The following is a 16,908-nucleotide window of genomic DNA, read 5'->3' as shown; positions in this document are numbered from 1 at the left end:
CTTTTTTTGTTCTCATTTTATATTCATATTTTTAAAGAAATCAGACTTTATCATTCAGTCTAGTGTTCTTTTAAGATATTTCATATTCATAAAGGGTATGTTATATAAGTAAAATATTATCAAAAGGGAACTTGTATTTACCACACTACCAATGAGAGAAATGATTATTAATGAACAATGATTTTGGGAGATCCAGAGTTCCCTTCTTTTTCTAAACCCCTGATTTCAAAAGTTCAGTCTCTTGAAGGATATTACTGATAATGAAATTGGATTAACTTTCTTGACAATCTTGTTCAGACCCCACCAAAGTGGGGAAGCCATTGTGCTCTACTCAGGTTTGGGTGGGATAAATTCTTTGAATAGATTGCCCAAAGGGTCTCTTTGAAGTGGTGTCACTCCAAGACCCTCATTGTAATATTCATTCTCTCATTAATTGTTAACCAATCTGAATTGATTGCCACCCTCGGGAACATCCTTTTCCAAGGTTACATAAGCTGTGAGCCCACCACCATAATTGTCTTTGGTTTAAAGAGAGATGGCCAAATGACCATACCTTTATTAACAAAACATGCCAGCGTTGTTAGTAAAATTATTAAATTACCTCGAAATTATGTCTCTTGAACTTTTTAAACTTCACACCTCAGTGGTAATATTACCTCTCCTACCCATTCAGTATGGTCTTCCCACCTGTTCTGGGCCTTGATGATCTCATCAGATTCCATGGGTTTAGTCTATGCAGATGACTGCCAGATTTGTTTATCTCTCCCAGGTCCTCTAGTCCCTCATTACCAACTATTTGCTTGCCATCTCTGCATGGATATTCCACAGGAATTTTAACATGTCCAGTTGTAATATGTCTTTTACCACTTTTTATATCCCCTGCACTTAGCACAGTGCCTGACACATAGTAAGAGCCAAATAAATGTTTGCTGATTGATTGAAAAAATGGAACTTACTATATTTCCTCACAAACCTAACCTTCCTCAAAACTTGTCTTTCCTTGAATCTTTCCTTTCACTCCCTCACCATATTCAGTAATTTACCAAGTCTTGTTGCTTCTCCAGCCATGCCATCATTTTCATCAGTCCTCTTCTCTCCAGTCACATACACATAGCTTTTACCTCTATTCCTTACAGAGAAAACTGTAGTAGCAGACCCCTTGCTTTAAGTTTTCTCCCCCTCCAATCCATCCTTCACATAGCTGCCAAATTAGTACTCTTAAAGCATAGATTTGGCTATAATGCCTGGTGTATAGTAAGCACTTAATAAATATTTATTGACCAATTGACCATATAATTCATCACCTCAAAATCTAGAGTGGCCTCCTGTTATTTCTAGGATAAAATATAAAAATCTTCAGCCTAATATTTATAACTCTTCCCAGTCTGGGTCCCACATGCTTTTGCAGACTTATTTCATGTTATTTCATTCCTCCCATTCTGGTCAAACTTGCATGCTGGCGATTTTCCATACATATTGCATTTCTCATTGTGCTTTTTTGCACAGCTAGTTAGTTCAGCAGTGTTTACAGTGAACTCTAGAATCTCTAGCTTCCTTTAATATACAACTCAGGTGTGTTTTTTCTACAGGAGGCTTTTCTTGACCTCCCCCCCAATTATTTTTACTTTGTATCTATATGTGTACAAGTTGTATTTCTCTAGTAGAATGTGAATAAACTTCTGAAATATCTTTTGTCTTAGTTTTCTCAGGCCTAGAAGTATTGCCTAGCTCATCAGGACACTTCAATCTAAGTGTCCTTTAAAGCTAGAATGAGGAGTCTGAAACAGGACCTTAGTGAAGGCTACTTGTGATGCTTAGCTCTTAATTGTGGGTTGGGGGTGGAGGGGTAGGGAGAGAGAACCAACTTTTATTTGAAATAATAAAATTTGTGGTTGTAGGGAGCCCCTCTCCATGAGGAAACTTCTACCAATGTATGCTGGCACCTTCTCTGCAATAATCAATCATAGAGAGTTGCCCCAAACCTAAGAGGTTATGTGGCTTGCACCGAGTCACATACCCTTTGTATGTCAAAGTGGGGACTTGAACCCTAGGTCTGAGTAGCTCTGAGGCTGGCTCTCTGTCCACTGCCACATTGCTTCTCATCTAACTGTAGAATCAGAAATTTAGAACTAGGAAGGGGCATCTAATCAAACCCACTCACTTTACAATTGAGGATGCATGGGGCCCAGAAAAATGAAATGACTTGTCTAGGGTCACACTAGTATTAGAGAGCAGAGGTTATCCCATTACCATAGAACTCTGGCTGACCCATATTAAGAATAGTCAAGATGTAGTATATTGGGAACAACACAGGATTAGGAGTCTTAGCCTTTCCTGGTCCTAAACTGTGGGCAAATCTCTTAACTATTTTGCTATTATTTGCTTGTCTTTCTCTATAAAATGGAAATAATAAGTACCTTGTCTGTCCTCCAGGAATGCTATGAGGATCAAAATAGATAAAGAATGTGAAAGCACTTTGGAAAGCTTTACAAATCTAAGATGGTATGATAACAAATAATGACATTTTATTAACACGTGCATAAACAACTTTCACTTGTTAAGAAGCATTCAATGTCTCTGCATTGCCTATAGGATAAAGTCTAACTTCCTAGCTTGGTAGGCAAGGACTTGTGTAGTCTGACTCCCAACTTTTCTAACTAATTTTATTAAGTACTTTACTTTATTAACTTACCATTTCAGCCAAACTGGTCTTAGGGGATCTAACACCTCTTTCCCGCTTCCCCCAAACAAAAGGAAAAGAAAACAAAACGAAAAGCAAACACCTAAACACACCTAAACGATCCAGTTCTCCTACCTTTGAATTTTTTTTTTTTTTTGATGGGGTAAGTGGGAGTCAGGACTTATGTATGAAAACTCCACTAGTGAAGGTCAGTCAATGACTCTCCATTCTTACGTTAGTTTTAGAGAGTTGCCTGGGGCACTGGGAATTAAGTGATTTGTCTTTGGTCTCACAACCACTACCTCCTTACACTTAGTAGCACTTGATAATTTCAAAATGCACTATTGATATGCACTATTCCATTTGATTCTTATAATCCTATTAAACATTTTTGAGAAGAGAAAACTTAAGCTATAAGTAATTAAGTCATAGAGGCAGCCCGTGGTACACTCATTGAACCAACTTTGGTTCTCTGAAGAGCAGTTCTGTTTCTACCACATCGTGATAAATGTTGTCCCTCCTGCTTGTCTTTTTCTCTCTACCTACCTGTATCTTTGAAGATACAGCTCAGATCCTATCCCTTCTGAAACTTAACTAGTCCCAATAGTCTATTTTCTGAGCTTCTTTAGTTAGCACTTACAGTTTCTACTAGCCATTTGGCATTCTGCTCCCTTATATTATTTAGCTTTGTCCTGTCTTGCCCAATTATCTTTTTGAGGGCGGGAGTCATATATAATAGTACCTGCACTGTGACTTACAAGTAAAGATGCTTAGATCTTTGTGATTGTACATTATGTACAGAGGTGTTTGACACCTCTGGTCTAGACCACCACAGTCCTTTTCTCTGACCTCCTTATTGTTTAACTTTAAAAAAAATTTTTTCTATTCCAAATTCTTTCTCCCTCCACCCTTCCCCTACCCATTGAAAAAGCAAGAAATGTGATAGCCATTATTCATATGAAATCATGCAAAAACATTATATTCTTTCTAAGTTTCTGCATCGCACTCCCTTTTAAGGCCAGTCCTCAGGCCAAATTTCTGTTTCCTGGAAACTTGGCTCCCAAGTCATTGGTTAATTATGAACACACCCTGGGAGCCCTAAATAAAAAAAGTAGAAACCTTTTCCTGATCTTTTTGATTATTCCTTATACCTTCCTGATGGCTTAGAATGAGTATAAAGAGCAGTTTTTTTGTGTTCTGGCCAGAAACTCTGAGGATCTTCCCCTCCCAGATGGATATCTTAAGTGGAGTCATTTTTTTGTCTCTACTTACCTATCCCTTAGTCATTGAATGGGCATGACCTCAGACAAATTGTGACCTGGGAAAGACCTTAATTTAAAAAGGCCAGCATCACCCATCACAGACTGGACCACTGTCAGTCATTTTGACCTTTGTCTTACCACTGGATTTTAGTGTCTCTGGAGGAGAGGGTGAAGCTGACAACTTTGCACAGTTTTGCCTCACTTGTACCCAATTCACCGAAGTCAAGAGATCACCCTCATGTTGTCATTGATTGTCTTTAAGAACGAAGGGACAAACAACAATAATTTACACAGGGAAAAAATGGATGAAAATAGTCTTAATGGTTAGACCAGGGGTGGGGAATCTTTTTAATAATTCCCTTAATAAAAGGATTTGTTCTGTGAAGTTTGGATTCAGTCAAAGGGCCACACTTGAGGACCTAGAGGGCTACATGTGGCCTTGAGGCCACAGGTTTCCCACCCCTGGCTAGACTTCTGATACACATTTGGAAGAACATTCAAATGTGTTAGCACTTCTGTATGTATTATAACCAGGCCAAGTACTTCACAATGAAGATAGGAAGTTTAGTTCAGTACTAAAAAGGGGAAGAAAGTAGGCTAGACTTTATTTGGGAAATGAAGCAGTACTTTTAACTACTTCAAGCTTCTACAAACATTTTTTACTACAGACATTTTCCTGGTGATGCTGTATGATTACAAATCTTGGAACATTATAATCTCTGAAGAATCCAAAGTTGTTAATCAGCAACTCACTTTGAAAATTATTTTGGAACTCTATCTGAAAAGTCACTAAACTCTGCATAGCTTTTTTAAAAAAATTAAACAATTAAAATTATTTTAAAAAATTTAGAGAATTAAAAAATTATTTTGATTTATCAACAATCACTTCCATAAGCTTTTGAGTTTTAAATTTTTCTCCCCCCCCCCAAGACGGCGGATAATCTGATATACATTCCTATTAAACATATTTTCTCATTAGTGATGTTGTAAGTAAGAATTAGAACCAATAGGAGGAACCACCAGAAAGAGGCAACAAAACACAACAGAAGAAAAAAAATAGCAAATAGTACTGCATAGCTTTTGATTCAGTGATTCTACTACTGGTCACATCTCTCAGAGAAGAAGGAGAAGGACCTCAGTGTACAAAAATGTTTTTAGTAGCATTTTTTTCTTATCACAAAGATAGAAAGTGGGTGTGAGTACCCTGCATCTTATTTATAATGACCTATATGCAAGCAGTGATTTAAGGGATACTCTGTACTAGAATACTCAAATATATCCCAGAGTTTATCCATGTTATTGTTTCTTGTAGTGAAGATTGCAAAACCTTTATGCCCACCTCATGGCAGTAGGCCTACCCAGTGTGTTAGGGGCCACCTTTGTTTTCTCTTAACATCACCAGCATTCCAGTGGATTACGTGAGCTTTCCTCCATGTTATCCCTTGCTCTTTGTTATATGAAGTCACATGACTCAATTTTCTATTAACTTTCTCCCTCAAATTTTACAGTTGGATTTATATTCTAGGCCAACATTGTCCTTGATTGCTGTATTTCTCCCCTTGCCAAGTCAGTCAAATGTGTACTGATTAATATACTTTTTTAGCTTTTTTGGTTTCCTTATTATGGTCATTGAGTTTATATTAGTTAAACTTTTATGTGAAATTATTATTCATATTGTCATTTCTTCCATTGATATTGTATGACTGGGAAAGGAAGTAAACTAGCCATGTAGCAAAAATGAGAGTTAATAGATGGATAATTGGAGTACTGTGATGGTGACCATGAAATATAATTAGATCTAGAGGATAAATTCTTAGCCTGGGGTCTGTAAACTTTTTTAAAAAATATTTTAGTAACTATTTCTATATATAATTGATTTCCTTTGTAATTATAGGTACTCAATATTATGCATTTAAAAATATTCAGAGAAGAGATCTATAGGTCACCATGTTTCCAAAGGGTCCCATTAAAAAATAGTTAAGAATACCTGATGGGAGAAAGGCCTTTTGCTAGTAGATCATCTGTATGAAAAAGAAGGGCATCAGTAAATGCCAACTATAATTTTTACAAGTTTGCTACTTTTATCTTGCAAAGGCAGTAATAAACATTGTTTCATAGGATATTTAATTATTTTAGGCTGAAGTGCTCATGATAAGCTTTGGCCACTTTTTACCTTTCTGATTTTCTTTCACTTTATTCACCTCCTTGCATTCTGTGATCTATTGGACTATTCACTGTGCTGCAAATACTACAGACACTCTTATCTCCCACCTTCATGACTTTGTACTTACTGTACCCTATGCCTGGGAGGCACTTCCTCCTCACCACTAGTCTTGGAATCCCTCTGGTTTCATTCAAGACTCACTCACCTCAAGGACCTACTTCTCCACGAAATCTTTCCTGGTTTTCCTCAACCATAGGTACACACTCTCCCAAAACAACCTTATATTCATTTTGTACATTCTTTGTCTACAGGTTGTATTTCCCACTAAATGTAAGCATCTTGAGAGCAAGAACTTGTTTTCCTTTGTTTTTGTATCTCCAGTACTTAAGCGTAGTGCCTGGTACACAGTATGCACTTAATAAATGTTTGTTGGTTAATAAACATTTGCAGTAATACTGATAAGAAAGTAATGACAGTTGCTATATCAATATATATATATTTTAGATGATGAGAAGGTAGAGAAATTCTGTGAAGTTCTATAAAGGGCTTAAGAGATCCTTGGAATGTAACAGTACACATAGAAGAGGTTGTTGAAAAATTCATTGGAAAACAGTCAAAATTAAGTAACAGATGAGATGTCAGTTAATTTATCAATAAGCATTGTTTTTTGTGCAAAAACTTTTAAATTTAATGTAATCAAAACTATCATTTTGCATTTCATAATGTTTTCTCTCTCTCTCGTTTGGTCACAAATTCTTCCCTTCTCCATAGATATGAAAGGTAAACTATCCCTTGCTCTTCTAGTTTGCTTGTAGTATCAGTCTTTATATCTAAATCATGTACCTATTTTGATTTTATCTTGGTATAGGGTATAAATGTTGGTCCATGCCCAGTTTCTGCCATACATTTTTCCAGTTTTCCTAGCAGTTTTTGCTAAATAGTGATTTCTTATCCCAGAAGCTGGAGTCTTTGGATTTATCAAGTAGTAGATTAGTATAGGCATCGACTGTTGTGTCTTGTATACCTAACCTATTCCACTGATCCACCACTCTATTTCTTAGCCAGTACCAAGTAGTTTTGATGATTGCTGCTTTATAATACAGTTTAAGATCTGGTATAGCTCGGCCACCTTCCCTTGCATTTCTTTTCATTAGTTCTCTTGATATTCTGGACTTTTTGTTCTTCCAGATGAATTTTGTTATTTTTTCTAGCTCTATAAGATAATTTTTTGGTAGTTTGATTGGTATGGCACTGAATAAGTAAATTAATTTAGCCAGAATTGTCATTTTTATTACATTAGTTCGGCCTTTCCATGAGCAACTGATATTTTTTCCAGTTATTTAGATCTGACTTTATTTGTGTGAAAAGTGTTTTCTAATTGTGTTCATATAGTTCCTGGTTTTGTTTTGGCAGGTAGATTCCCAAATATTTTACAGTATCTACAGTAATTTTAAGTAGAATTTCTCTTTTTATTTCTTGCTGCTGGGCTTTGTTGGTAATGTATAGAAATGCTGATGATTTGTGTGGGTTTATTTTATAGCCTGCAACTTTGCTAAATTTGTTTATTATTTCAAGTAATTTTTTACTTGATTCTCTAGGATTCTCTAAATATATCTTCTTTGCTTATTCTAATTTCTTCAATTTCTTTTTCTTCTCTAATTGCTACAGCTAACATTTCTAACACAATATTGAATAACAGTGGTGATAATGGACATCCTTGTTTCACCCCTGATCTTATTGGAATGCTTCCAGCTTATCCATCAATAGGCGTTTATTAAGCTACTTCTATTAGTCTACTACTTATTAGACTATACCTAGCTAGGGATAGGAGTGGATAGGAGCTGAACCTGCAGTCAGGAAGACCTGAGTGTGAATATGCCTCAGATATTTTACTAGATGTATGACCTTGGATATGTTATGTAACCACTCACAGACTCAGTTTCCTTATCTGTAAAATGGAGATGTTATTTGAACAAGATAGTTGTATCAAATGATATAACATGTACAGTGCTTTTCAAACTTTTAAGAGCTGTATAAGTGCTATTATTATACCTTCCCGAATTTATTCTGTTGACAAAAACACGTACACCTGAAAGTAAATTCAATGTAAGAAGCTACTAGCAGGCCAGGGAATTAGGAAAGAACTCATATAAGAGGTGGTTTTTGAGTTGAGCTGTAAAGGGAGCTAGGGATATTAAAAAGAGGGTTGTGAAGGGAGCACATTTTAGGGCTAAAGGATAAATTATGCAAAGGCACAGTCATGAGAGATGAGATGTTAGTGGAAAGAACAGCAGGTAGTCCAGTTGGCTTGGAGCATAGAGTGCGTGAAGAAGAAGAATGAAGAATAAGCCCAGGAAGATAGACTGGAGTTATATTGTAAAGGACTTTGAAATCCAGACAGAAGAATTTGTATTTTATTATAGAAGCAATAGGAAACAGTGGAGCTTTTTGACTGATGTGGTTTTATCTGTGCCTCAGTAAGAATACTTGGTCCAGCACATTTATAGAGGATATATGTGAGAGAGAGAGAGAGAGAGAGAGAGAGAGAGAGAGAAGAGGAAAGAAGAAAAAGGGAGTATGCCTGGAAAAGGAGTAACTTGTTCAAGGTACAAAAAGTATTAATATTATATAAGTAGCAACTGATTTATTACTTTCATGTATTCTAAAATTCAGACATCTTAACTTATACTTTGTGTTTTCTGTAAGTATTTATAAACTTGTACATCTTATCCATAAATATGTTTTCACTAGAAATATTGTGATGGAGATGTATACAAAGGTAAATGTGTTTAACAACAGAAGTTAGGATGTATAGAATGTTTTTAGAATTTTTAAAAGTTTAATATTCTTGTTACTGGGTTTTTTTTTTCTATTATTGTCTACATGTGACAATGTTAAAAATTAGCACAGTGCTTTAAATTACTTGGTGTGGACTAATTTTCTCTCTTTGTAGTAAGGTATTTCAGTATTTTAGCAGCTTTTCCTTATTGGGTAGTGATTATCATTTTTCTTCTTGCAGATTGACTATACTGGAACAGATGAAAAAGATCCCTGCAATAAGTGTTTGCTCCGGAATGATACAAAACCCTGCATTTGCAACATAAGCTTCACATTGGAACAGCCGTTTGAGGTCTGTATTTCAAAGGAGTTTGAATAGAAAAACAAACTTTAAATTTGTGGTTTTATAAGATAAGAAAATAATTTTATATTTCAGTAATTCTTCCTCTTGTGGGAAAAGTACCTCATCTTTTTTTTAGGAAGCTAAAAATATATGTGGACCATATATTTTACTTTTTTGTTTAGTTGTTTGTACATTTTAGTAATCAATAGATATTAAATCAGCCATGAAATAATATGCTCAAATCCTGTTTTCCAAATAATACAATTATTATATTTTTATATTTTTTATCTGAAATGTTGACTAAAGGCAGCTTACTTTATTTAGATTCTCCTGTGCAAAAACTCTTTGTACTTAAAGTTATATATAATTTCTACTTGAGCTTTTGTTCATAATTTCTGTACTTTGTACTTGGCATTGTGATAAAAGTTTTAATATCAATGCAAATTTTATTTTAGAAAGCATATTGCTGTCTTTATTTGTATTACTTTTTTTGTTAAAAGTTAAAGCATAAGAAAAGAAACAAACATTATTGCTCTCATCTGCTTTTATAAGCAGTTGCCACTTACTTGTCCTGTCTTTTTCCCTCTCTGCTTTTCAACTTCACATCCATTTTTCTGATGATGGAGTTAACAAAAACAACAACAACAACAACAAAAAACAGTCTTCTTTGCAATGTCAGTGTAAAGGTATGGAACTTACTGTGGGATTGGAGAGCCAGTATTACCAGTTCAGTCTCCCTAGTCGTTTGAAAATAGAGCTTCAGTTGATTGTTTCCCAGTAGATCAAATTATATTCATAGTTCACATTCTACATTTCTGAATATGCCTTCTTGATTTCTTTGACTTAGAAACAGAAGTCATTTTTCTGTTCTTTAGAATTCTGAGGCATCTGCCCTCTCGTGGCTATTGATGTTATTGTACCAAAATGAGAGATGGATAATAATAACATCTCAGGAAGCACTTGAAAAGTACAAACCTATAAAAATGGCAGAAATTTAAAGCTCTTACTATTTATCAACACTGATAACATGTAAACTCAACTAAAATGTTAATTTTTTCAAATGGTAGGCATATTGTTAAGGATTTTATATTCTTAGTATTGTTAGAGCAGCAAACCTAAGATGAAAGAGGATTGAATAGATTTTGAGGCTCTGGTTTCATATTTCTCCCCATTTAAAACACTTATTTCAGAACTTCTATTCTGCAAAGGTAATTATCTACAGATTCACTCTTGTGGGTTCTGTGTTCCATCACAAGCCCTAAGCAGACTTTGTGAATTGGACTAATGTACTGTCAGATCACCAAAACAATGCAAGTAAGTTATTTTGTCTCAGTATTCATTGGAAAGTGCTTGATTTTTTTCTTTTACTAGATTAAATTTACAGTGCTGTTTCTAAAATTGAATTTTTTAATAGTTTTTATTATATAATTTCATCACATCATAGTTTCATGAATATTTGTTATAAAATTTTACTATAAAAATTGCAAGGGTTCCTTTGAACATTTTTTTTTTCTCCAGAAAGCCAAGGCTTGTATAATTTGACAGTTTTAAGTGGAAAACTAAACATCTTTTTAAATATAGGAAAATGTTAGAGGAATAAGACCTCATATATGCAGTTAGAATTCCCCTTTTTATGGAATACAAGAATTTTGATAGTGCAGTAGGAACTAGAAAAGAGAAAGAGACTCAGTATTTTTATAAATATCTATTCTTTTAAGAGAGATTCTGGACAGTGCCTCAATAGTAATTTAAATAATTCACTTAAAAATTATTTTGTTTCAAAGTTGGCTTTACTGAATATATTAAAGTACTGTTTTATTTTGCTCATTGTTGAAGTATAATATTAATTTTTATACTTATAAATATTCTTATTTAGGAAATTTATCTACTATACATATAGATGTGGGAAGGAATGATAATAAGACTGATACTGAAATAAAGTAAAACTTTTCTGTTTGGGCCAATTGGGGAGAACACTCAGTTGAAATTAGAAAGAATCAGGAACTACATTATATATTTTTAAGATACAGTTTAAAAAGTTTGATTCAGGTGCTTCATTGTTACATGTATGGTAACCCTGGGTCATCAAAGATTCTGCTGGTAGAGCATAGGCTCTGGCGGGTTCTGCCATGCTGAGAAGGCTTTGAACATACTTCTAGGGACAGATTATATTTGCTTTTTAAGAAAGGGCCTAGCTTAATTACAGAAAATCTCAGTACCAGTAGCCCAACCAATTAAGGAACTTTTTAGCCATGGCAAATCATGAAACAAAAATACAAAATGGTCTTCTATCCTTTGTAGCTCCCTTTCAACTTGTGTAATAATAGTGGCAAAGTGGTGGATGAGGAGGCAATAGGTACTATGTCTTGTAGAACAAATATGTCAGACGCTTGGCTTATGGGCCAAATGTAGCCCACCATATACTTCAAAGTGCAGCCCAAACCATATTAAAATATAATTGGGAAATATTTAACAAAATAAATGAAAATACAATAAAACATAGATAATGATAGTATGTGGTTCTGTTAAGTCAATATGCAACCGTGGGGATCCTTAAGTATTGTTAATTTGAATTTATTTGTTTATATTGTTTATTTGAATTGGATATCACTATGGTAGAGCATCTGTAAACCATAACTTTAATGTTGGTATACTAAATGTGAGATTCTTATCCATTGATTGCAGAGTAGATAGATGTACTGTTTAAGGAATTGAATTATGTTGATCTTGATGTTCTTGCTAAAGATGAAACCAGAAGACAAAAGATAGTTGCAGGTATGTGAAAGGATGGCTTACAGGTTTTCTTTGGAGAGTCAATTAAAGGAATTGATAGAGTTGGTTTATTGTGCAATGAAATATATCATTTCATGGGACATTTACTCATCTAGTATTTCAGTGCTCCTAGTGAGCATTCTTTTTTTGTTTTAAATTTTTGTTGATCTCTCTTGTTTTTGTATCGCCTTTATTCCCAAATGTATTCCTCCCCTTTTCCTAGGCAGCACGTCATCTCTTGGAATAAAGAATAAAAAAGAAAGGGGGAAAGCAGTTGAACAAAACTAACATATCCGTCAACCAGCTGTGATTATATGTATAATGTTATATAACCTTAGCCTGTAACCTCTGTAAATAAAAGGATGCTGGTACATTTCCTCATCTTTGAGACCCAGCTTGGTTATGATAACTATACAACATTCAGTTATGGTTTTATATTGGTAATATTTATATCATTGTAGTCCTTGTGTATATTGTTTTCCTGGTTCTGCTAAGTTTACTTTGTATCAGTTCATATACATTTTCCTGTGCTTCTCCAGATTCTTCATATTCATCTTTTCCTAAGATAGAGCAATATTCTATTACATTCATGTAACCATAATTTGTTTAGCCATTCTTTACTTGATGAGCTTCTACATTGTTACATGATCAGGATTTACAAATTGTGATGAAGATAGTTGCTGCTCATGTCCCACCATCTTTTGCAGAGGATGAGGCAGAGAAAGGATATGAAGAATTCTACAAATCCTCCAAATTAAATCGACAAATTTGATAACCAGTGGTTTCAGTGCCAGGATAGGCATAAGGGAATGTAGCTAAACTATCTTGGAAAATATGCTTCTGGAGTAAAAAATGAAAGGCTAAAGGCTTTTTAAAGTCTTTATAGAAAACTCATGTCAAAGTATAGCATGCAGTTAAAACAGTTCTAACATATCAATTTAAATGAGTTGTTGATGCTAAAGTGTAGGCTGTGACACAGGAATGGACTTTGACACAGATTAAAAACATTTCCTAAATAGAAGTTTAATTGATGTAAATCAGTTGTCATAACAAGGAGATCACAAAGGCAGCTAGAAATTGCCTCAACTCATAAATATTTGATCTCCTTACCAACTGGGGAGATATGGCAACCAAAATCAACTCTAGTTTAGAATAATTTTTTATTTCTAAAAGCAAATAGTTGAAGATCTTGAGCACCATTGCCTCCTAAAACAATGAGAAACAATGGAGGAAGAAACAGGTTGAAGGAAAGCTGGGCAAAAAACTTAATAAAGTCATCCCGAGGACATTTAAAGATAAAGGTGGAAGAACAACAACAAATAGGTCAAAATGGAAAAGATCTGTATAGATTTTTATAACAAATTCTTTTAACTTTCAAGGATAATGGAACCAACACACATGGATTACAATGTTACATTCTTTATGTGCTGTATAGAGAAAGAAAAATGGCGCTGAAGAAAACAAAGATGTGAAGATCAGCTGGTCTAGACCAAGTAAAGATATGTGCTTAGAGGAGAAACAATTATTGAGGGACCTGAGAGATCAGTTGACAGGGAATGTCTGAAATAGGGGAGGGGTATCAAAAGCTTGGAAAACAACTTAGGGCTTTTATTCTCACTTTTCTGTCTTTACAACATTTTTATAAGGATAATTTACACATGCATTGATAGCATTCTTGATGAATAAGTGAGAATGTAATAGACAGGCTTTTGTGAACATATTCTACAGCAGACCACATCTTCATAGTTCCAGAGTTCACTGAAAGGGAGAGAGAATACATGATAACACTTTACTTATTGTATTTTGTCTCCAATTACTGTGCTAGGTATTGGGGATACAAATAATTAAATAAACCCTGCTCTTAAGAAGTTTACATTCTAATAGGAGAGACCACAAGTACAAATATGTAAATATAAACACATGAAGTGAATAAATTCAAATGTATACAAAATTAATGCAAGGTAGTTTGGGAAGTAGAGAATCTGCAGTTGGAGAAATCAGTAAAGGCTTTATGTAGAAGTCGCAACCAGAGCTGCCTTTTGAAGGAAGAGAGGGACTCTGTGAAGCATAGATGAGGAGGGAATGTATTCCAAACATGGTAGGTACCTCATGTAAAAGTGTGGAGATGGGAGATGGAGTCTTGTGTATGAGGAACAATCAGTCAACAAGAATTTCTTAAGTACTTACCGTGTGTCAGGCACTTTTGTAAGCCCTGTGGTGAGTAGGAAAATAAATCATTTAGGGAGATAAGAAAAGATTGCCTTGCCGCAGTGAGAGTCAGCTGAGATTATGTAACAAATTTGTAGTGAACCCAGTTACCACAGTTTTCATAACTTTCAACAGCTCTGTTCAGCAGCATGTAAATCAGATGGTGGGTTGGTTTGATAAGGCATGATCAGTGCAAGGGCAGGCAGATGAGGGTAATTGAGCATAGAGAATGGTGTGGAGTTGAACTGATTCACCAAGAAATTGAGTCAGGGAAGGAAGGAAAATTCAGAGAGAGCAGGGGTGATGGCCTGGGAAAGAACTGAGAAGTGGAAGGATTAGAGGTCATGGTGAGGACAAAAAATCCCAACCAACCAAACAAACCCAGTACTGTTGGGGGTTGTAAGGTAAGGGGAAAGAGTATATGAAAAAAAGGTTATGGTGAGATAAAGGAATTTGGAGAGGTTCATTGACAAAGAAGTGGAAAACTTGTAGGTGATGGCAAGATTAAGGGTGTGACTGTGTATAGCTGAGGTGGGGTAGAGAAGTAGATAATGGGAATTGAGTGGATTGAAGAATTGGGAATTTAGTGTATGTAAGGTAGATCATTATGTATGTTGAAGAGTCCTAATATGAGCAGTAAGCCAGGCTCTGAACTCAAATGAGGAAGGAAGGAGAATATTCTGGGGGTTAGAACAGAAAGAGAGGGCCCGTTTGTGAGGATCACGAAAGGCTGAAGGGGAGGTAATGTACGATGTGGTTGGATAGATTGAGGCAAGGTTGTAAAGTACTTTAAATGTCAAGGAGAGGAGTTTATATTTGATCTGAGAGGCAGTGAGGAGCCTTTGGAGTTTATCAAGTAAAGGAGTAACAGTCAGATGTGTGCCTGAGGACACTTCTCTGTCACAGATTCCAGACCCTTCACTATCTGCTCATGGTTACCCTCTTTTGGATGCTTTCCAGCATATCAATATCATCCTTAAATTTTGGCACCCAGAATTGAACACAGTACTCCAGATATTATTTGACCAAGTTAGCGGAACTCTTATGCCCTTATTCCTGGATGCTATGCCTCAATGCAGCCCAAGTCTGCACTAACTTTGACTCTCCATATCATTCTGCTCACTTGTTATTAAAACCATTAGATTTTTCTCATCCTGTGAAAAAATTTTTCGGATCACGACTGTCATCCAGTATGTTATCTGTTTCTCACAGGAGTGTGTGGGGTATTTAGGGATGATTAGCACCTCTGGTGTGAGTGCTTGCCAATCCTTTTTCAGGGCTGCTCATCCACTGTTGGTGTCCACCTGGCACTCAACTCTCACTTGTGGTGCCAAGAAGCTGTAGCATACATAGTGGCCACACCCCAGTAAAACAATCTTGGCAGACAGCTGAACTAGATTGATGGTAACTGACAGGCCTCAAACTTGTTGGTGAGTTATGGGGATGTCTACCCCAAGCATGTGAATGGTGGAATGGGTATAAGAAAACAATTCGTTCTAACGGCCATGAAGGCAGCTGAAGTTGCTGTGGATTTGAAGATCCCATGGTCATCCACTGCATCCTGGGCTATTGCCAGTTGTGTTTGACTTTTGTCTCGCCACTGGACTTCGATGACTCTGGAAGAGAGAGTAAGGCTGACAACTTTATGCAGCTCTGCCTCACTTAAATCCAATTCACAAGCAAGTCAAGACATCACCCTGTGATGTCATTGGTTCTTTTTGGAAATAGAGGATGAACAACAGTATTTCTCACACAACTGCAAATTTGATAAGCATGTTATCTACGCCTTTAACATTGATAACAGATATTAAATAGCTCACAGCCTATCACTCCCTGTAATACTCGACTGGAGGTACTTTCCAAGTGAAAATTGAACTAAATGGGTAAAGAATTGCTTATTGTTCAGAGTATGATATATATCTGGATGGATCACCCATAGCATTTATCCATCTGGATTATATATTTTCCACCCCCTGGCTTCTTTTGAATGACACTAAATCCCTAGCCATCTTTAAACTGTACTTAATGTGCTCTTATACGTCCAATCTTAGTGGGAGAGTCAGAATGCTTCTTTTTCCTCATTGCCATTACCAGACTCCTACCACCATCATTCAGTAACATCTTCTCCTTTGAAGTTCATTCTGTCCAAATTTATAACCCAATTCCGATCTTGATGTCTGTTTTCTACTAACCCCAGGTCATTGTTCTTCCTTTTTCAATGAGTTTGTTGTCTGGCTCTCAGTCCCAACTCTCTATCCTGGATTCTTCCCTCATACTAGGGGACTTCAATATACTTGATGATGTTTCTTCAGATACTCTTAACTTCCCAGTTCTTCAGTCTACTCAGCTCTCATTACTACATCTCTGTATATGAATCCCCACAATAATATACCAAACAAGTGGTCATCCAGCTTCTGCTTGAAGAGGTGCGAGGAGGGGAAACGTAACCATTTTTTTGAGGCAAGTCACTCCACTTTTACCCTGATCTAATTGCTTCCTGAAATTGAACCTAAATTTGCCTCTTTGCAATTTATTTCTATTTGTTCCTGGTTTTATCCTTTGGAGCCTGATGGAATAAATCTAACTCACCTTCCACAGGCCAGCCTTTCAAATATTTGAAGATAGCTGCCATGTTTCCTTCCCGAGTCTCATCTTCTTTCACCTAAATATGGCCAGTTCCTTCAATCCATCCTCATATGTC

The 16,908-nt window shown here is 35.8% G+C and overlaps 1 protein-coding gene across 1 annotated transcript in view; it reads left to right on the top strand.

The window, feature by feature from the left end:
- Window positions 1-16,908, top strand: part of TMEM30A (transmembrane protein 30A) — a 49,295-nt gene that overhangs the window by 16,975 nt on the left and 15,412 nt on the right. The window contains exon 2 of the mRNA XM_027852942.1: window positions 9,126-9,236. Coding sequence (XP_027708743.1) covers window positions 9,126-9,236 — 111 coding nt within the window. The remainder of the gene's footprint in view (window positions 1-9,125; window positions 9,237-16,908) is intronic.

The sequence above is a fragment of the Vombatus ursinus genome, unplaced genomic scaffold (genome assembly GCF_900497805.2).
Source record: "Vombatus ursinus unplaced genomic scaffold, bare-nosed wombat genome assembly UNPS02009835.1, whole genome shotgun sequence".
NCBI lineage: Eukaryota > Metazoa > Chordata > Mammalia > Diprotodontia > Vombatidae > Vombatus > Vombatus ursinus.
Note: the sequence above shows the minus strand (reverse complement) of the source record. Positions and strands in the feature narration are given on the sequence as shown.